This window comes from Stegostoma tigrinum, chromosome 5 (assembly GCF_030684315.1).
Source record: "Stegostoma tigrinum isolate sSteTig4 chromosome 5, sSteTig4.hap1, whole genome shotgun sequence".
Classification (NCBI taxonomy): Eukaryota; Metazoa; Chordata; class Chondrichthyes; order Orectolobiformes; family Stegostomatidae; genus Stegostoma; species Stegostoma tigrinum.
Window position 1 is genome coordinate 78,559,902 of NC_081358.1, and position 23,141 is coordinate 78,583,042.

General features: G+C 39.2%; 1 protein-coding gene across 3 annotated transcripts in view; it reads right to left on the reverse strand.

The window, feature by feature from the left end:
• The window catches only part of rock1 (Rho-associated, coiled-coil containing protein kinase 1), a 214,406-nt gene that overhangs the window by 40,242 nt on the left and 151,023 nt on the right, over positions 1-23,141 (reverse strand). For all 3 annotated transcript variants that reach the window (XM_048529564.2, XM_048529565.2, XM_059646086.1), the window contains exons 20-22: positions 18,686-18,870; positions 13,462-13,531; positions 3,263-3,366 (exon numbers count right to left, since the gene is read on the reverse strand). In XM_048529564.2, coding sequence (XP_048385521.1) covers positions 3,263-3,366; positions 13,462-13,531; positions 18,686-18,870 — 359 coding nt within the window. The remainder of the gene's footprint in view (positions 1-3,262; positions 3,367-13,461; positions 13,532-18,685; positions 18,871-23,141) is intronic.

Sequence of the window (23,141 nt, forward strand, 5' to 3'; positions counted from 1 at the left end):
TTTGGAAGCAGTGTCCATAATACACCAAATAAGTTAATTATGAATGCGTAAATTCTTCCTGTACACCTATGCAGAATATGATCAATGCAACAGCCTCCCCACATTACAAGATTCCACAAGCAAGTGCCAACCTCACTCTAAGGGAATATCACACACAAAATTTGTTACACAGCTCTTGGGAAAGAAATGAACTGATCTTGGTTGCAATAATTTCTGAACTACGGCAAAGCTACAATTTTTGGGAGAAGACAAAAACAAAAATAAACAATGAGTCATGAAACTTGATGTGAAGGGTAGGTAGGGGAAAAACCAAGGGAAACCAGAAGAGGCAAAACGTTTAAGCTTCTCAAACACAAGCAAAGACATAACAAGGCAAAATGGTTGGGGGGAAAACTCCTAAGGGTAAGGCTTTACTAAACGAAAAACTGAGTTCTGCTGCTGGAAGAATGGAAGACATGGACAAAGACAAGGAGAGGATTCTTCAAGTTGGACAGGGAGAAAATCAGAGTTGAACTTGAAAAGAAGGATGAGAGAAATAAACTGCAACAGAAGGAAAATTGAGTTTTTTTTGCAAATTGGCAAATGGGTGCATAACATTGTACAGGTATTGCAAACTTCTTGTTTAATTTAGTATGTGAAGGCTCTTGACAGGGTATTAAATCAAGCAATCCTTGTCATACTAAATATATGGATAAGGGTTTTGGCAGCAGGTGGAATGATTGAGGGTACAATGCAAAATTCTAGATTTGACAATTTTGCTGTCAGACAGGATGCGATAAAGAAAGATCAGATGATGCTTCAAGAAAATATCTAGACTCAGCATCAATGTTTTCAGCCTTTAAAACCAACGCAGTGCTAGCTGTACACAGACAACATAATAGCCAACAAGATATTTTCAATACAATCCAAAATACCGCAGGTACTGAAAACTGAAATTAAAAATTAGAAAATTCTCTAAATGCTCAAAAGATCCGGCAGCACATGATAACAGAAAAATAAAGTGAACATTTTAGTTCAATGATCTTTCATCAAATCAGTTACCCTCAAATTTGTCAACATTGACCATACAAGCAAAGACTCAACAAGACTCCATGTCAACCAAGCAGCTGTAATTATTTCAATAGCAATGAATTGAAGAAGACAGGAAAACATGAGTATTAGTGTACATGTGAAAGCTGACTCAATTTTTGTAAATGATATTAAAGCTGGAAGTATGTTGATCGCTAAGGAGGCAATCAAGCAAAGAAAAAAATACCAAGTAGGCAGTGCAACAGAAACCTTTGGACAAAATTTAGTGATTGTGGTATGACTATAAAAGCACCATGAATAAAAAAAAATCAATGTGAATGCAAGATGAAAAATATGTACCAAAAAAAATCAAACAGACAGTTAAGAGTCAAAATTGGGCTTCTGCTATACTTCATGCCTAAAGCAACATAAAGAAAAGTCAATGAACCAGTCAGCAAGAGGTATAGTGAACTCTGAGAAATCTTGTTTCAAAGATGCCCACAAAGGATAAAATCAGTTACTACAGCAGTATGTTATTTCATGACTTTTACATTAGTTTAAGGCAGTATCAATGGCTGACACTGTGTGAACTGTTGAATCAGTAAGCCTAACTTTTGATTAAGGTATTGAATAGTGTAGCTTTCTTTGACCATCATTTAGGTCCATAAATCACAAACAAAACCACTTTTTGTTTAGATTTTTATACCCAAATGGTGATTTGATTCTTTTAGACAATGGATATGTAGACTCTGCCATCTAGAGTAAAGGAAACATTCATGGCGGGAAACATTACATGGTATTAAAATTGAAGCTGCAATACAAAACACGCACAGCAAAGTTATCAAAGGGAGTGGAATCGTATCTGACCGAGGACCCTCAAATAGATGTATTCATTTTGCATAATGATAGCGGCTCTGTCAATTAGAAGTGTGTTACAGGAACAGCAACAGGTCATATGGTTTACTAACCTTCAGAAAACAAAAGAATAGTGATGCACAGGCAAAAGCTGTAAGTAGACGTAGGTGTTTCAAAAAGCAGAGCGGAGAAATAAAATTGGAAGAAAGATGGTCAGAATGGTGGAAAATGCATCTGAATCCTAGAATGCTACAACGATTATTTTCAAATTCAGACTGCAGTAAGGATAGCGATTTAATCCTAAATTAGGCTATCGAACAAGCGATGCTTAAAAATTGCAGTGGAGCAGAGAAAAAGGAAAAATTAAAAAAAGACAAAGGGACATCTTAAAGAAGGCCACAACAGATGATCACCACAGAAAAGTTATTGAGGATCAGCGGTATTACAGCATACTCTAAATGCAGGTCCCTCTTTCATCGTAAATATTAAATCATTCAATTAGAACAAGCCCTATTACACAAACAGGGAATTATTACCACAATGAAATGATATAATAACTGTTAGTGAATAAGGTTGACAGGATAACCATGACTCAGACAGGTGTCAAATATGATCGCCAGGATGATCATTTAATATTGGACACTAGTATTCCAATGGCAGGCATGGAATAGTTTCAACATAATCATGACAGCCACTGTACATCAACATAAAAAATGCTGCAAATACTCAGAAGGTCTGGCAGCGACTGTTGAAAAAGCAACAGAATTAATATTTCAGGTCATGACCTTTCATCAGAACGGGGAAAAGTTGGAAATATCACAACTTTTAAAGATGGGGTAGGGGTGACAAAAAAGAAGAGATTGGAAGGCTTGAGACATGGAATAATAGACAATTTGTTGAGGAAAAGCAGTAAGGAGTAGTAATAAGCACAGAAGTTGCCGGAAAAGCTCAACAGATCTGGCAGCATCTGTGAAGAGAAATCAGGGTTAAGAATGAGTCATCTGACCCGAAACGTTAACTCTGACTTTTCTACACAGATGCTGCCAGACCTGCAGATATTTTCCAGCAATTTCTGTGTTTGTTTCTCATTTACAGAATCAGCAGTTCTTTTGGTTTTTGAGTAGTAATAGGTCAAATAAAGAAAGAAAAGATAGGTCCAGAGGTGGTATAAACAGGAAAATGATAGAGGTGTCATCCAAAACTAATACCAAGAAAAACAAGATTAAATAAAAAGAAATGGAGAGAAAGTGGGGGTTTGAATATAGTCAGGGGACAGAATCATTGAACTCAATAACTGTTGAGTCCAGAGGTGACCAAGTGTGAAACTGAAATTATGCATTCTTTCTGATATTGAATTTTTTCAGCAAGTCAGCACCAGGACAATGAATTTTTTTTTTACCTTTCACTGATGAGCTCTTGCATCCTCTTTTGTAGTTCACTATTTATTCTGTTTTTCTCTTCATTTTCTTCTTTGAGCTCCTTAACCTGAGTCTTATACAAAGTCTGTGAACAAATCCAATATTATCCAAAATACTTCATTTTGAAAAATAAAGGCATAAAATGCATAATTTTGCACAAATAAATTGTTACTACAGCTGTGTCCAAAATGGACCATGCAACTTCAAAAGATGAAATACTGCAATATTGATGTTAAACAAATAATAAAACTTGCAACAAGAAATGGTGTTTTTTTTTTATTAGTTTCCAGACCTTTTATAATGGTGCTGTATAGAATATTTTATCATTTCAGTGCAAATCTAGTCTTCAATCTAGTAACCAGTGACATTTAAAATATTTAACATTAAATTATTACATATTTAAAGAGACAGTTTTCTTTTATTCATTCAGAAGATATGGGCTTTGCTGGCTGGGACAGAATTTAGTGCCCATCCTAGATGTTGGAAGATGTATACATTCACTGAAAGACAAATGCAAAAGAACAATGTAACCATAGTCTACAAGGGTGGCGAGGGTAAAAATTACAACAAAGTTAAAAAAAATCAGGAAATAGCAGCATGAGAAAACAAGAGACAAAGAATATAGCCAATGAGGAATATGAAAACATGACAATGGTAATATCAAGCATTCTATGATAGAACTATTAGCATTGAGTGTCTGACGAATTAAACAGAACTGAATGTCAGAACTGTAGATTATAAGGTCATGGTCAAAATGCCAAATTAATACTTGGCTCTCGTCCTCACATTAGAAAACAAGGATCAAACACTACAAATTAAGCTACACAATGAAATTGATGTTTAAATAAATTTAAAGAAATTTTATCACAACTCATTGGGGTAGCACACTGGAAATCAAGTCTCACTACTCCTGCAGCCAGCACAAATGATAAAATTTAATTAAACCATCAAATTGTTCAGATTGACTTAACTGTCTGTGTATTTATTGTAATAAAAAAGTGTTTTAACCGATGGCAAGAAAGAAACAAGAATTACTAATTTATAACTTCACCCCTTTTAAAAATTCCTATATACATACAAACAGGCTGTACAAAAGTGATTAGGCAAAGCACAGTATTATGGATGGGGAAGTGGAGTAAAAAGTCATAAGCGCAGTTCTAGATTGTAGACATCAATGAATAGCTGTTTTCTTTTGGCTTTTTTTCAAGTCCTTCTGAATCTTGGCTAATGACATGAGGTTGTGGATACACTTGCCCAGCCTATTATTCGCTGGTTGTGGATTCACCCTTGCCGTGCTTCAAGATTTTTGACAAAGTTTTTACAGTAAGAGCAGTCTAAAAGGAAATAGTGAATGATAACAACTGCCAGGAGATTCTGTTTTTTTGGCACACAGGAAGGAGAGAGAGAGATTTAGGTACTTTTTCTTCACAAACAAGAAATTTCTGTATGTGTTTTGACTACACACACACTATGGTCACCTGCCCAAAAATCAAACAAAATGTTATTGTACATTCGTTCAGAAGCCAACTGGCTCCATTCCAATGGCCTCAACACAGAGTTCACCAGATTCAAAATCACCACAATGCCAGCTTCATCCCAAGTCCGCCCCTCCCTCTCATCCCTGCCTCCTTGACCTGACACAAACTGTCTACTTTCCTTCTCACCTATTTGCCCCACCCTTCCCAATTTGCCCCACCTTTCCCATTGACCAATCTCTACAAGCTGCTACCTGCATCCATCATCATCATCCCACCTACTTTCCTCCAGCTCCAAACCCTCCCTCTATTTATTTCTGAGCTCTCTTCTCCATCCCCAATCCTGATGAAGGGTCTCAATCCAAAACTTCGACTTTCCTGCACCCCTGATGCTATCTGACCTGTAGTGCTCCCCCAGCTCCACATTTTATTGACTCTGACTTCTAACATCTGCAGTCCTTGCCATCTTCTGGTTTCGTTCCATTTGACCTTTCTTTCTCAGTTCCCGGAAACATTGTATAAGCAACTCATACAGTGCTCCGGCAAATATGATTTTCAAAAATACGACATATCTTTGCACAATGTCCTTGGTTTAAAGCAATGTCTTTCCTTTGTGCCCCATAATCCAAAAACAAAAAGAATAAAACATATCATCTTATCATACCTCCACTCTTAAGAAAGATGAAATGCCATTTCAAAAATGCAATCCATCACAAAGAATATAACACACAGACAACAAAAAATGAGGCTTAACCCCATTCATGCTTTATACATATTTTATACAATCTTCTGTCAAATCTCTCTCTCGCTCTCTAATTCTTAACGTCTTTTAATCCTTTTAAATTCTGTGCTATACATCTGCTGTCATGGTATTTTTACCAGAAGTATGAAAATTCTTAGATTGAGTATTTGAACCAATAAATTCCATCTGTACATTTTAACCTTCTGAACAAATGCTAGCAGATTAATTCAATATAGATTAATGTTTCATTTCAACCTTGTTGTAATTGGAGCCTTAAGTGTGGATGAGCCAATAATCCAAAGTTTCATTTTTTTAATGTAGAGTATATCCTCTGATATTAGTGTTGTTTCTTAAGACGGCATCCCACTGGCTTTTCTATTATCAACTCATCACATTGTAATAAGACTGCATCCATACCGGCAAGACACTGGCATCAATCATCAGTTTAAAAGGTTTGATAGGTCAGGGGCGGCAAACACTGTCCTTTTATTACTGCTTTCAGATTTTCTAAGGCAGCTTGACATTCCACTGAACAAATTAAATTGAAGGTCCAGCTAATATGCTGTAACTGGGCACAAATGCCTAAAAATCTCATGATTTCTTGGTTAGTTTTAGGAATGGGGAAGTTGATCAAAGACTTCACTTTTGCTTTGCTTGGCAATTCTTACGCTACAGTGGTAATATAATATATCCAGATGAGTTACACTTACTTTTCAATAGTCATTTTTACCCAGGTTTATTGTGAAGCCAACTAACTGCTATTACTTAAGCAGATCTTCTGAGACCATAAGAAACAGGAATTGGAGTGGCCTATTTGGTGCCTTGAGTTTGCACCACCATTCAATAAGAACATGGATGATCCGACATTCATCATGTCCACTTTCCCATGTTATCCCTGCAATCCTGGATTCTTCTACCAAAGGAGAATCTATTTCAGCCACAAATATATAGAAGGATTCTGACCCCACAGCAAGATGTTTCAATGGCTCACAACTCAGCGAAGAAATTCTTCATGTCAGTCTTAAACTGGTACTTCTTTATTCTGATACTATGCCCTCTAGTCCTGGACACTCATGAGAAACATCCTCAGTATTAATCCTGTCAAACTTTGTAAGAATAGTTTTTGTTTCAATGAGATCACCTCTCATTCTTTTCGTGGGTACAGTCCCAACTTGTTAAAACTTTGCTCATAAAATAATCCCTGCATTATAGGGACAATCCTAGTGCACCATCTTTGAACCACCTCCAATGAAATATTACCTTTCCTTAAAACTGCTCACAATACTCCAGTGTGGTCTCACTAGTGCACTGCACAGTTGCACTAAAACTTTGCTACCTTTTACTCCAAATCCCTTGAAATAAAGGCCAACAGTAGCCTTCCTGATTACCTGCTGCATCTGTGTGTTAATTTTGTGTTTCATGCAAAAGTGTTGCAGCTTTCTGCAACTTTTGTTTAAGTAACTCCCTTCCAAAATGAACAAACTTCACATTTTCCAACTTTTTGCCCACTTACTTAGCGTATCTCAGATTACAGAAACATATTGATAACACTGTGTGAAGCTGGATGAACACAGCAGGCCAAGCAGCACCAGAGGAGCAGGAAAACTTGACATTTTGGGTCGGGACCCTTCTGCTAGCCCTAACCCTAACCATTTCTGAAGAAGGGTCCTGACCCGAAACGTCAAGTTTTCCTGCTCCTCTGATGCTGCTTGGCCTGCTGTGTTCATCCAGCTTCACACCGTGTTATCTCAGATTCTCCAGCATCGGCAGTTCCTACTATCTCTTTCTGCAGTCTGTTTGGATTCTTTTAATAACTTGCCTCTCCACCTACTTTTCTGTCATCTGCAAATTTGACTGCATTAAATTTGCTTTGTTCCTTCAAACCATTTATCTTATGACTTAAACTTTTATGAAGTACCTTGTCAGACATCTTTTTGAAGTCCAATACAACGCAGCTACTGATTCCCCTCGATCCACTCAAGTTGAGGCTTCCTTGACAACTCTCATAAATTAGATACCCTTTCATGAAGCCGTACTCATTCTGCTTGATAGATTATGATTTTCCAAATGTCTTTACTTAATAACTAATTCCAACATGTTGATGTTAAAAAATAAGCTTACCTGCCTTTTGCCTTCCTCGTTTTTTAACAGGGGTGTCATATTGGCAGTTTTCCAATTAAGTGGTACTTCTCTAGAATCAAGGGTTCTTTTTGGAAAATTTCAACCAGCACACCCACTACCTCTGTAGCTACATATTTATAGGATGCAAGGAGGTAAGCCATCAGGGTCAAAGGACCTATCTGGCTTTAGTCTCACTGATGTCTAATATTACACGCTTAGTGATGGTACTTAATTTCTCCCCCCCTACTGCACCGTATAATTGAGATGTTCTTGAATGTTCTTTCCAAGTGTAACTACATATTATGATGTTGTCTAAATGAACACCATTTGGTAGTTTAGCCACACCTTTATTCATAAGTTATTGAGATGTAGCTGGGGTTTTTTAACCTCAAATGATATCAGTTGACATTGATATAACACATTAGGTACTATAAAGGCAGACACTTCTTTGGCATTTGATGTTAATGATGTTTGCCAGTCCAGTTCTGTTCAACAGACGAATCTTGGAAGAAAATGAGGCACTAGCAACATGCTCCCTGGCAAGGCAAGGTCTTTACTATAATTCACACTCCTCTCATACAGAACTAGTGTTTCTTTCCCTATGTTTTAGCATTTCTTGCAAATTGTACAGAATGGCGGTGGTGATGGAGGATTGTTTTTTGGATTGGAAACCTGTGAGCAGTAGTGTATCGCAAGGATTGTAGGTTGGTCTGCTGTTTTTCATCATTTATATAAATGATTTGGATGCAAACATAGAAGGTATAGTTAGTAAGTTTGCAGATAACACCAAAGTTGGAGATGTGATAGACATCAAAGAAGGTTACCTCAGAGTACAATGGCATCTTGATCAGGTGGGCCAAGGAGTGGCAGATGGAGTTTAATTCAGATAAATGTGAGGTGTTACATTTTGGTAAGGCAAAGTGGGGCAGGGCTTATACAAATAATGGGAGGGCTTTGGGGAGTGTTGCTGAAAAAAAAAGGACGTTGGGATGCAGGTGCACAGATCCTTGAAAGTGGAGTCACAGGTAGACAAGGTGGTGAAGAATGTGTTCCGCACACTTGCTTTCTTTGGTCAGTGCACTGAGTATAGGAGTTGGGATGTCATGTAGCGCTGAACAAGACACTGTTTGGGACACTTTTAGAATACTGCATTTAATTCTGGTCTCCCTGCTATAGGAAATACATTGTCAAACTTGAAAGTGTTCAGAAAAGATTTACAAGGGTGTTGCCAGAAATGGAGAGTTTTAGCTATAGGGAGAGGCTGAAGAGGCTGGGGCATTTTTCCTTGGAGCATTGGAACTGAGGAATGACCTTAGAGGTTAATAAAATCATGACGGGCATGAATAGGGTGAAGAATCAAAGTCTTTTTTCCCCAGGTTATAGGAGTCTGAAACTAGACCGAAAAGGTTTAAGGTGAGAGGGGAAAGACTTACAAGGGACTTGAAGGTCAACGTTTTCACGTGGAGGATGGTGCATGCACAGAATGAGTTTCCAGAGGAAGTGGTGGAGGCAAGTACAATTACAACATTTAAAAAGCATCTGCTTGGTTTCATGATTAGGAAGGGTTTAGAGCAATATGGGCCAAATGCTAGCATATGGAACTATATCAGTTTAGGATATCTGTTCAGCATGGACGAGTTGGACCAAAGGGTCTGTTTCAGTGCAGTATGGTTCGTATGGATTTTGAATTCAAGAAAGTCCAGTATTTAAAGTCTAATAACCACCTCTAAACCATTGTCAACTGATATTAAAATGTCCAGTTCACAAATGCCCTTTCAGGATGGAAATCTGCTGTCCTTACCAGCCCTAGATTATATGTGACTTCACACCCACAACAATGCGATTAATTCTGAACAGCCCTCTGGAGTGGTTTAGCAAGCCAAATTGCAACAAATGCTGAAGAGTCTCTAAAAAGAAATGAAAGCAAACAGACAATTTGGCACCAAACCAAGTACAAGAAAAGACAATGGCAAACTCAGCCCTGCTGACACTGCAAATTCCTCCATGCTAACAGCTGGGTTAAAAACTGAAAGAACTGTGGATGCTGTAAATCAGAGACAAAAATACAAATTGCTGCAAAAGCTCAGCATGTCTGTCTGGCAGCATTTGTGGAGAGAAATCACAGTTAACTTTTCAGGTTGAGTGACCCTTCCAAGAACTGATGGCAGCCATGAAAATGCTGGTTTATAAGAAGAAGATAGGGTGGGGGAAGAGGTAAGGAATAAATGATAGGTGGGGATACAGCCCAAAGAGACAGACAAGGAATTGAAAAATGATTTAGCTAGGAGGGTGATAGCTATTAATGGGGACTGCTAATGACTAACAATGGATGATGTGTAATAGTGGACTACGGAAAGACACGGCTTGGTTTTTGGAGGCTGGGGTAAGGACTTGGGAGAGCTCAAGCCCTAAAGTTATTAAACTCAATGTTGCGTCTGGAAGGCTGCAGATCCCCAAGCAGAAAATGAAGTGCTGTTCTTCCCAGCTTGCTCTGAGCTATGCTGGAGCACTGCAGCAAGCCTAAGACAGTGATGTTTGCCAAGGAACTGGGTGGCGTGTTGAAGTGGCAGGCAACTGCAAGTTCAGGGTCTTTCTTTCAGATAGCTTTACAGAACTCTCGCGTTCCATCACCTAGTCTGTGCTTCATTTTCCCAAGATAGAGGAGACAACATTGTGAGTACTGAATGCAGTAGATTATAGATTGTGTGAAGTGCACTGGAAGATGTGTTTGAGCCCTTGGATACTGGGAAGGGAGGACAGGTGTTGCTACGAGGCTGTGGTGGCTGTTGGGAGTGAAGGAAGAGTGAACAAGGGTGTCCCAGAGGGAACGGTCCCTGTGGAAGTCTGACACAGGAGGGGAGGGGAGGGGAATATATATCTGGTGGTGGCATCTTGCTGGTGCTGGTGGAAATGGTGGCTAACGATCCTTTGAACGTGGGCGCTGGTGGGATGGTAGGTGAGGACAAGAGGACCCTATCACTGTTGTGGAAGGGAAGAGAGGAGCGCAAGGGCTGAAGTGTGGGAGATGTGTCAGACCCAGCTGAGGGTCCTATCAAACCACGGTGCTGGGAAAACCTCTACTGAGGAAGAAGGTGGACATATCAGAGACTCCCTCGTCAAAGTTGGCATCATCAGAATAAATGCAATGGAGATGGAGAGGTCAATGCCCAAATTGGGAGAGCCTCAGTAGGAACTGGTTAAGCAGTAGCGCGATGTAACCATGCTCAAACCTGAAAGACATGCCCCAAATATCACCATTACTATTCCTGTCATGTCCTGTCCAACTGACAGGACAGGCCCAGAAAAGGTATCAGCACAATGGTATGCAGTTAGGAGGCAATTGCTCTAAGTCCTCAACACTGACTGTGGGCCTTGTGATATCTCATGTCATCAGGCAAATGCAGACAAGGAAAATTCCTGTTCATTACCATGTTAAACATCAGAAAGTAAGCACTGACAGTGGCAAAGATGAAAAATGTAGTATGGGTGGAGACATCAAAGTCCAGCACAAACAGTGGCTTTGCAGGGCCATTCCTGACCGAACTGATCAAGTTCTAAAAGACATAGCTGCTAGACTGGATCTTAGGCAAGTGGTGGGTTTCCATGCTGTACAACTCTATGACTCTGAGGTAAAAAACCTACAAAAGGGAAAAACGTTCTTAACCTCATCTTCACTAATCTGCTTACTGCAGATGCATCTGTCCATGACAGTATCAATAGGCTTTGTAGGGATAAAGTTCCAGTTTCACACGAGGGATACCCTTCATTGTGTTTTGTGACACTACTGCCAAGTTAAATGGGATTAATTTTGATAAGTTCTCAACTCAAAACTACGCATTCCTGAAATGCTGTGGACTATTAGAATTAGCAGAAGAACTGCACTCCAAGACAAACTGCAACCTCATGATTTGGTATATAACCTACTCCACCATTATCATCAAGACAGGGGGAGAACCAGGCATACCTAACACTGAGATGGTGATGCTACTACACAGATTTTTTTTCACATGCCAAACAACATAAGCAGCAAGTGGTGCAAAGAGCTGGGCAATTCCACAATAAATGGATTAGATCTAAGCTCTACAATCCTGTCACCTTCAACTATGAATGATGGCAGACAATTAAATAACTCACTTAAGGGCACAATGAGAGTATCAAGAACATCACTGCAAAAGATAAGGCTGAGGCATCCGCAATAATCATCAGCCAGAAATGCCAACTGGATGATCCATTTTGGACTTGTGCAGAGGTCCTCAGCATCACAGATTCAAGTATTTAACCAATTCTATTCGCTCCACATGATATCAAGAAAGGGTCTGGACTCTGACGATATTCTGGCAATAGTGATAAAACCATGTGCTTCAGAATTTGCTGCCAAGCTATTCCAGCACAGGTACAACAGTGGCATCTAGCCAACAACCTATAAAAGTGCCCAGATGTGTTGTGTACACAAAAACTAGAACAAATTAAACCCTGTCAATTCGCACCCATCAGTCATCACTGATAATCAGTTTGGGTTCTGCCAGGGCCACTCAGTTCCTGGACTCATTACAGTCTTGGTTCAAATGCAGACAAGAAGAGATCAATTCCAAAGGGGAGGTGAGAATGTCTGTCTTTGACATCAAGGCTGTATTTGACAGAGTGTGGCATCAAGAAGCCCTAGTAACTAGAGTTAACAGGAATTATGGAGAAAATCTTGGCAAGTTAGTCATACCTGGCACAAAGAAAGACAATCACGGTTGTTGATCAATCACCTCAGCCCCAGGACATTTCTGCAGAAGTTTCTCAAGGTTACGTCCTTGGCCCAAACATCTTCAGCTGCTTCATCAATTACTTTTGCTCAATCATGAAGTCAGATATAAGGATGTTCTTTGATGATTGCACAAAGTTCAGCACCACTCAAGACACTGAAGCAGTCCGCGTCCAAATGCATCAAAGGTCTAGCCAATACTCAAGCTTGGGCTGATGAGCGGCAAATAGCATTTGTGCCACACAAGTGCCAAGAAGTCTTCAATAAGAGAGAATCTAACCATCATCCCCTTGACATTCAATGACATTACCATCATTAAATTCTTTACTATGAATGTCCTGGGGTTACTATTTATCAGAAACTGAACTGGACTGGTCATTCGTATTGTAGCTATAACAGCAGATCAAAGACTAGGAGTCCTATAGTGAGTAACTCACTTCCTGACTACCCAAAGTCTGTTCACCATTAACAAAGCACAAGCCAGGAATGTGATGGAATACTCCCCACTTGACTGGATGAGTGCAATTCCAACAACATTCAAGACACTTAACATGACCCAAGAAAAAGCAACCTGCTTGATTGGTGCCATGTTCACAAACATTCACTCTCTCCCCTACCGAAACACATTACCAGTATTGGGCCCCATTTACAAGATGAACTGTAGCAGTTTGCTAGTTTACACCTTAGACTAGAAATTCATGACCACCATCATCTACAAGGACAAGGTCAGCAGATACATGGATACAACACTAGTATAAATTCCCCTCCAAGCCAAATACTGTCTTGACTTGAAAACATAATTGCTGTTCCTTCACTGTCAGCAGGTCTAAAACCAGAAACTCCCTTCCTAACAGCATTATGGGTGTACCTACAACAAACTGACTGCATCTGTTCAAGGGGCAGCTCACCACCACCTTCTCAATGGTAACCAGGCCCACAGGGAAAAGATCACTAAAGCTACAATGTAAAACAAACTTGAATCTCAAGAGCATTTGTAATTAAAATTATTTCTAGATCGCAGAAGTCATGTACAGCTTTAAGTACTTTTGCTGTATTTGAAGTTAACTTGTTGAATACCAAAATAATACTTACAGAAAAATACTGCTCTGCCTCAAGCTGGTCCTGGAGTTCCCGCATTTGACCCTCATTTCCTCGATATTGCCTTAAGAAATCAAATGACGCATTATCAGACAGTTGCTTAGTGTGCTTTAAACTAAAGCTGTACTATATAATAAACATATCTAAAAGCAATATTACTAGTCCCACTGCCAAAATCTCTATTTTAAGTACGACTCGATTTGTATAACAAATTATGACACTAGAAAATGTGACTTCCATTTGGTCCTTCGTCCAATTAAGTTGGGTGTATAACATGAATGGTATTCAATTTTGAGAATCTCCAAATCATTGTAGTGGTGAATCCTCACCCATCTACAGGGTTTATTTTCATTCAATTTGGAATTCAAAGTCTCTTGCCAAAGGCTCAAATTGCATTAACCCAATCAAACTGATGCAGCACAGAATTATATGTGGAATTTGGCAAGGTTAACTGAGCTTGCCAGAGATGCTCTTAATATCTATCCAGCTTAAATCACTGTAGCAAATTTGATATTGGCTAACATTGATAACTAAATTAAGTGAGAAGAATTCCATCTCCCTGCAATAGCCAATCCCTCCAGATTTCAAAATGAGCTAAGACGGTCAGTCAATCAAGCTGGAGTACTGTGGATTTGCACAATTCAGCAACTGTATTGTCAAGACTGCCATTAATTGCTGACTTGGTTTCAAGTTACCGATGCCAAGCATGTCATTTTGGAACACCTCTTATTATGAGAATTAAATCCTCTTCCTGACCCTCACCGAAACAGAAGCTCAGGTACTGATGTGTTGCAGGGAAAGTGGCAGGTGTCCCTTTTTGCAATTTGAAGGTCAAAAATGGAACTGTGAGTTCTTCACATATTGGTTAAAAAAAGTCATAAAACATTCAGAGAAATGGGATTTGAAAATTCTGTGAGAGAAGTTGGCACAAAGTGTCTTTCGGTTGAATCACTGCCTACCAACAGTCTTTTGCATTTTTATGTTACAGCTTGTCACAGAGCTGAGAAAGGGAGTTACATTCTGACCTCCAGAAAGCCTGTAAACAAAGAAGGCTCTCTCTCTCTTCTCATTCTCAGAGTGAAAAGCAATTCTAAGGTCTGAACAGAAGCTTTCACAACTCAAGCAAAGACCTAGGTCGGAGTGGCCTGACAAACTGAGGATCTTCTATCACACAGTGAATGACAACAATGTGAAAATAATTGCCAGAAACCAGATGAACTGTGAGAAAGTCAGCTCATTCCCTTGGACTTGCTCCACAGAGTTTGTTGTTATTTGCCTATGTTTTTTACCGATAAGATATAAGCAAAAGCAGGCCATTCAAATAATTCAGCATGCTCCACCATTCAATGAGATCATAACAGATGTGATGATCCTCAACTCCACTTCTTTGCTTTTTCCCGAGAATCCTTGATTCCCTTAAAAATGTGCCTATCTTGCCCTTGACTATACTAAACAACCCAGCCTTGGCAGCCCATGACAGAAGTAACTTCACAGATTCACTATCCTCTAAGAGATTTTACTCCTTATCTCTGGTCCTAGACTCTGACAATGGGAAAAAGTCCCTTCCACATCTACATGTCAAGTCCCTCAAGAATCTTGCGTGCACCTCCTGTAGAATCGTAGCCCCTATTTTGTACAGGTAGCTCTGCTATAAAGTGTGTTTCGTTAGCGCAAATTGGCTGTGATGCAATTGGTGAATAACAACGCTATTGTTTGGATATTGCCAGCTTTCTGCTATGCAGGTGTAGTCATTTTCTATAGCGATTTCCCTATAATGCGATTTTTTTTGTAGCGCAAGATCATACAACAATGCAACTACCACGTTATTGGAGAATGACCTGCACTGACTTTCAGTGTTCATCAAAGTGCATTCACCTATGCTGTGGCTAACCGAGGAGATTAATAAATATGGTACTGATTCATCAGTCCTCACCAAGTGGTAACGATATGAAATCTACAATCCAATGGCGCTAATCAAAAAAGAACAGAGTTCTGGAATTCCACGTGCTTCCAACAATATATATCTCTCAACCAACATTAGTATACCTTATTAACTCTGTGAAGCATTACAGTGTGAAATTTCTGCTACACCTGTTTCCAAGCACTTCATAAGTAATTTACCAGAAAGTGTCTGGTTCTGAAAGGTACCATAAAATGCAGCTCATTCTTTGATGCACAGGAACAAAACAAAGCTTGCAATTACATAATACCTTTCACAACCTCAAGATGTCCCAGAATACTTTACAGCCAATAGTTTATGCAGTGTAGCCGCTGTTATAATAGGAGGTACGCAATAGCCAATGTTGTTCAGCACAGTCCTAAATAGAGCATTGCAAAATGACCAGATAATCTGCTTCTCTTGTACTGTTAGTTGAAGGCTAGATATTAATCAGGACACGAGGGAGGTCGCATCTGCTTTTTTCGTAAATACTGTCATTTATAGCCACCTAACAGGTGAATATGTTCTTAGATTAACCAAAATAACAGTCACAAAACATCTGTTGCACTATTGTCAGAGCATGCATTTGTCATTTATGAGCTTTTGCATCATTACATTCGAGAATATGCTCCAGGGGTGCAAAAAAATCATTGATGGCCACAGTATAATTACAGGGTTTGGATTCACCTTTATTTTGATTTGTGCTCATGGCCTCTGAGAGTAAAGAAACTGATTCAATATGTATGAAGCACTTAATCACAAGATTGCACTGTAGTCATGCAATCTGTCTGCTATCGTTGGTAGGCAAGCTGTTGGAGAGAATCCTGATGGACAGGATGTACATGTATTTGGAAAGGCAAGGACTGAATAGGGATAGTCAACATGGCTTTGTGCATGGGAAATCATATTTTAGTAGTTTGATTGAGTGTTTTGAAGAAGTAACAAAGCGGATTGATGAGGACACCTCAGTGAACGTGATCTATATGAACTTCAGTAAGGCATTCAACAAGGTTTCTCATGGGAGACTGGTTAGCAGGGTTAGGTCACATGGAATACAGGGAGAAGTAGCAATTTGGATACAGAACTGGCTGGATGGTAGAAGACAGAAGGTGGGGGTGGGGGAGGTTGCTTTTCAGACTGGAGGCCTGTGACCAATGGTGTGCCGCAAGAATCGGTGTTGGGTCCATTGTTTGTCGTCATTGACAAAATAACTTGGATGTGAACATGGGAAGTCGGGTTAATAAATTTGCAGATGATACCAAAACTGGAGGCGTAGTGGACAGTGAAGGTTACCTCAAAGTACAATGGGATTTTGATCAGATGGGCCAATGGGCTAAGGAGTGGCAGATGGAGTTTAAATTAGACTAATGTGAGATGCTGCATTTTGGAAAGGCAAATCAGGGTAGGGCTTGTACACTTAATGGTAAGGACCTGGGGAGTGTTGCTGAACAAAGAGCCCTTGGAATGCAGGTTCATAGTTCCTTGAAAGTGGAGTCGGAGGTAGATGGGATAGTGCAGGCGGTGTTTGGTATGCTTGCTGTTATTGGTCAGTGCATTGAGTGGAAAGAATTGAGAGGTAATGTTGCAACTATACAGGACATTGCTTAGGGCATTTCTGGAATATTGTGTGCAATTCTGGTCTCCTTGCTGTAGAAAGGACGTTGTGAAACTTGAAAGGGTTCAGAAAATATTTCTAAGGATGTTGCTAGGTTGGAGGGCTTGAGCTATAGAGAGAGAGACTGAATAGAGTGGGGTTATTTTCCCTGGAGCAGGCTCAGGGGGTGACCTTATAGAGGTTTATAAAAACGTGAGGGGCTCGGATACGGTAAATAGACAAGATCTTTTCCCCAGGATAAGGGAGCCCAAAACTAGACAGCATGGGTTTAAGGTGAGATTTGGAAGAGTTAAAACGGACCTAAGGGACAACTTTTTCACACAGAGGGTTGTGAGAGTATGGAAGGAGCTGCCAGAAGTAGTGGTGGCAGCTGGTACAATTACAACATTTAAAAGGCATCTGGATGGATATATCCATAGGAGGGGTTTAGAGAGAGGCTGGCAAATGGGACTAGAGTTATCTCGGATATCTGGTCAGCATGGACGAGTTGGTTCAAAGGGTCTGTTTCTGTGCCGTACATCTCTATGGCTCTATAAAAGCAAGCACTGTCAGGAATAGTAGATAGTTTGCACTAGACCTTTTTTGACACATCTATACATCAGCTAACAAATTGTTACCACTATAGCTTTAATTAACATGTTTAAATTCAATATTTTTTTTCTAAACGATATATGAAAAGCAGATATTTTTGTTGTTTTTGTTATTGACCTTCAGACAGACGGACACATTTCTCTTTTCCCAATTTGTGACCATAATACGTATTAACTACTAAGAAGAAAATAGCAGCACCTGGACTCTGAGGGAAATGCCATTTAACTTTACCTTGCCGGGGTAATTCTTACCACTTCCCATTGCAACAGAACCAAGACTGAGAACTTCGCATAAACCTATGATGAAGCTATATGTAACATTAGTTAGGCCACAGCCTAACAGTGGGTGGGATGTGACTGTGCTAGAGAAAGCGCAGAAGAGATTGATCAGGATGTTGCCTAGGCTAGAGCAATTCAGCTACAAAGGGAGACCAGATAGACTATCCTCGTTTTCCTTAGAACAGAGAAGGGCATACCAAGTTCTGAGGGGCAGAGACAGGATAGATAGGAAGGAACGTTTCCCTTGCGGGGGGGGGGGGGGGGGGGGGGGGGGGGGGTGGAGGGGGGTCAATAACTAGGGGACACAGTTTTCTGGTAAGGAGTAAGAGGTTAAGAGGGAATATTTGTTAGTGCACAATGGAGTTCTTTTTAATATAGTTCCCAGTTTGTGTTGCATTTTTCTTTAACTTTCCGAGGTATGCAAGAATCTTCCAAACTGGTTAACACATTTTCATTCCACACAGTGAAAAACATGCTACCATTCCAGAAATCCCAACTTCAATGAGACATTTATCTCACTGTACTGTAACTCTTTGATGCAAAATTACTACTTCAACATGCTGTTCTACAGTCAAACATAGTTATCTTCACATCTTAAGAGTAATTTTTGAAGTCACATACAATATTAATTCTCTTTACAGCTAAGTACAAGTGAGCAGTACTCAAAATCCTCAAGGTAACATAGGTTAAGAAAATAACTTTTCCTAATAATTTATCCAAGCATTTTGTAGTCTCCTGTACAATATACCTAAATAGATCCATATGTCAGTATAATGTTAAAGCAGAATTAAATACTTTGAGAGCTGTGCCAACTGAAACTCGAGCGACCGCTTGGACTCCAACAACGAATTGATCTCTTGTTTCAACTGCTTCTCTGAGCCTTTCAGATTGTCTGCTTCTAATGACTGGGCCTTCAGTTCACTCTTTGTCATTTCTTGTTTATTGATCTCTTGATCCAGCTGTCGTGTCAGATTCTTCACCTGCATAATTGAGAATGTTGATTACCATTTCTTAGTTAAATTATCTTACTTTTAAGGTGAAATAAATGAATTGCATTTAAAAAAGTCTTATCACATTTATCAGCATGCTCCAAAGTGATTCACATTCAAAGGTTGATTCCCATAGGAAGACAGCAAATCACACCAAATTACCCACACATCATTTCTCATTATTTTACAGGGTATTTACTGCTACAAACCTAGTTGCCTTTCCTACTGATTGAAGATAATATATTAAAAGGCATTTAATAAAAGTGAGCATTTAACATTTTAATTAAAAGACACTTCACCAAATACCTTAGACTATGGAGATTCTTTTGCTTGAAATGTTAATAAACTTTCACGATTTACAGATGGTCATGCACTAGCACTGCTTTCTTCTATTTGACTCACTCCGTTCCCCACGCCTCTCTAGTTATCAGCATGAATACTACAATTTACTAGCTGCTTTCAATTCTGACAAATGGTCACTGGACATGTACTGTTAACTCTTGCTTTTCTTTTTGAAGACTATTCAACACACTTAAAACATTCCATCATCAGTTTTGATATCAATTAACTCAGACATTTAATGTTTCACTGACCTCATCAGCATCTACCACCTGATGAAAATTTTCTATTTTCTTTTGACACCTGTAGTTTTAAATTGTATCCTCCATACTACAGATGTGCTTGACAAAAGAGCTCTCATGCACCCAAACTTTCCACACCTATTAATATCTCCTGCTGCATTGTCCTTTCCTCCACGGTACAGTTTCAAGGTGGACAATCTTTCTGTTTCACTCAAAGCCTCTCAGTTCAGGTATTAGTTCTGTAGTCCTCCCTTGAACATCTAAATATATAAGACTATTTCTTTGAAGAAATCAGTGAAAATAGCACCCCAAATGATGCCGACAAAGATAGATATAATTTCAATAATATCTCTTTAGACTTAAAAGGTTAACCTTTGTTACACATTCCAAAATTTACTCTTTTTTCCCCCCATTTACAGATATGGAATCATAAATGTTACTGAACTATTATTCCAAATCCCCACAATTTCTCCTGTTTTGTTACCTTAAAAATATTTATTTTTAACTCTGCAATTTTACTTCACATACCAAAGCTCATTAGTTTACACTTATTCATGTTGAACTTCACTTATCACCTCTCTACCTGTCACTCTAGGCAGTCCATTGCCGACTAGATTTTTTCATTTTGATACCTAGTCCTGTTGGTTACTGTGTTAATCTCATTTCCATTCATAAATTTAAACATTTAGGACAACATTCCATTCATTAAGTAATTTCTGAAAACTTATAAGCAAATTTAACATCATTCGCTTTGGTCCTCCACTCGCAACTGACTTCTAATCTGACAAGTCTCCATTCTGCCATCAACTATTTTACAGGTTATTTTGCCATCTATCCCAAAGAACCTATGAGTGAGTATTAGATGGGACAATATCAAATATGTTTCTGAATTTCGGATACTTTGTGGAGTTTCCATTTGGCTGCACGTTTTGTTTTAAGCATAATTTACTTGAAAAGTGCAATACCAATAAAGTAAATTGCAGCATTTCAAAATCTCAGAATTGTTAATTTGCAGAAGGATGCCATCTAACTCATTGTATCTGCATCTGCTCTCTGAGCATTTTGACTTGGTGCCAATCTCCTGTCTTTTCCCTGTAACCTTGCATATTGTTTGCATCTAAATAACCATCCAACGTCGTCTTAAATATCTCTACTGAACGTGGTTTCCACCACACTTCCAGGCAATGAATTCCGGATTCTAACTACTCGCTGTGCGGAAAATATTTATTGCACCTTGCATTTGCTTCATTTGCACAACACTTTAAAACTGTGGCCGCTAGTTCTCAAGCCCCACTCTGTTGAAACCATTCTTGATTCTGAAAACTTCTATCAAATTCCATCTCTCCGAAGAAAACTGTCTCAGCCTTCTTCAACTTATCCTCTTAAATTAAGTTTTTTATCCCTGTAAATCTTTTATGTGATCTCTCCAATGCATTCACATCCTTCCTAAAGTGAGGCACTTAGATGTGTCCACAACTAGTGTCCTATATAAATGTAGAATAATATCACATTTTAATCACACATCAAGTGTACATCCACATGCTTTTAAAGGTTATAATGTTTCCTGCTTCTCCCAGGCAGTACATTTCAGATTCCCATCACCCACTGAGTGAATATAGCAAAAACAAGGGTCTTAATATTGACCCACTGGGAACTCCACTATTCATTAACCAGGAGTCTCTTTTTCTTATCTCTCAGAAAAGTTTGTATCCATGTTGCAAATATCCCTTTTATTCTGTAATCATTAACTCTTTTCAAGCCTGTTGTGTGGCACAGTACTGAATGTATTTTGATATGATTTGATTTATTACTGTCACATGTACCTAGGTATAGTGGAAAGCTTTGTTTTGTATGCAGGACAGGCAGATCATACCAAACAAAGTGCAGAAGTGCAATAGAACAGAGCGAGGAATACAATGGCACGACTGCAGAGAAGGTGCACAAAGAGTGAGATCAACATTAAATTTAAAATTTGAAAGATCCATTGAGAAGTCTAATTACAGCGGGGAAGAAGCTGTTTTTGAATCTGTTGGTACATGCGTTTAAAGCTTTTGTATTTTCTGCCTGACAGAAGAGGTTGGAACAGATTACAGCCAGGATGGGAGGGATCTTTGATTATGCTGGCTGCCTTTCTGAGGCAGTGAGAAGTATAGATGGAATCAATGCATCAGAAACGTTGACTTGCATAATGGACTAGGCAGTGTTCACAACTCTCTGTAGTTTCTTACAGTCGTGAACCAAGCAGTTGCCATACTAAGAATGCATCCGTTTAGAATGTTTTCTATGGTACATCGTTAAAAATTGGGAAAAGTCTTCATAGAAGTGCCAGATTTCCTCAGCTTGAGGAAGTAAAGGTGTTGCTGTGTTTTCTTGACCATCACATCAACATGGGTGGACCAGGACAGATTGTTAGTGATCATGACTCCTAAGAACTTGACATTCTCGACGACCTCCACCTCAGGACCAACAATGTGGACAGTGATGTGCCCTCCTCCTTGTTTCCTCAAGTCAATGACCAACTCTTTTGTTTTGCTGACATTAAGGCAGAGATTGTTATTTTTACGCCATACCACCAAGCATTCTATCTCTTCCCTGTATGAGTATACAAGAGTATAGTGGGGGGACTGAGTATGCAGCCTTGCCGTGTGCTGGCGTTGAGTATTATCATGGAAGTTCTGATGTTACCAAGTCTCACCAATTGCAATCTGAGAGTCAGGAAGTCAAGGATTCAGTTACAGAGGGTAGAGCAAAGACCTAGGTAAGTTTGGAGATTAGTTTATTTGGAATTATAGTTTTGAAGGCAGCACTGTAATCAATAAGTAGGAGCCAGACAAAGGTACCCTCGTTATCCAGATCTTCAGGGATGACTGTAGTGCCATGGAGATGGTGTCGGTGGTGGAACTGTTGTGACAGTAGGCAAACTGCAAGTAATCAAGGCACGTTGGGAGTCTAGAGTTGAAAGGAGCCATGGCAAACTTCTCAAAGCACTTCATAGTTATTGAAGCCAGAGCCACAGGGCAGAAATCCATACACACAACAGCATCAGCCGCATCAGCCTTCTCTTTTAGATTTTCGAAATACTCCAGCAAATAATCATGATTTTCCATCAGCATGGTTAACCAATAATTTTCCATGTTTCTCTCCATGCTATCCCCAATAATTGTTTCTTGAAACTTCCTACCACCAAAGCTAAACTGACTAGTCTATAACTGCAAGGTCTATCCATACAATCTTTTGTGAACAAGGGCATAATGTTTGCAATTCTTCAGCCCCACTCTTGAGTTTGGAGGATGGGAAGATTATAGCTAATGCTGCTGCAATTTTCACTTTTACAAATGAGATAGTGGATCATTGAATGTAATCTTGCAAGAATCCTGAGATGCTGGGAAAGTCTCAGCAGATTGGAAAATGGCCAAATCAGCACCTTTTAAGTAAGGAAGGGTGAGAAAAAAAACAGACAATTGTAGCGTACTGAGCTTAACATCTATTATTGAGAAAATGTTAAGAGCCTATTATAAATGATGTAAAAGCAGAGCATTTAAAAACACATAATATGTTCAAGCAGAATCAGCATAGTAGGGGAAATAATCATGCCTAGCAAATTTATTAGAATTCTTCTGGAAGGTAACAAGCCGGATAGATAAATAGAAAGCAATTGGTGCAAGATATTTAAATTTCAAG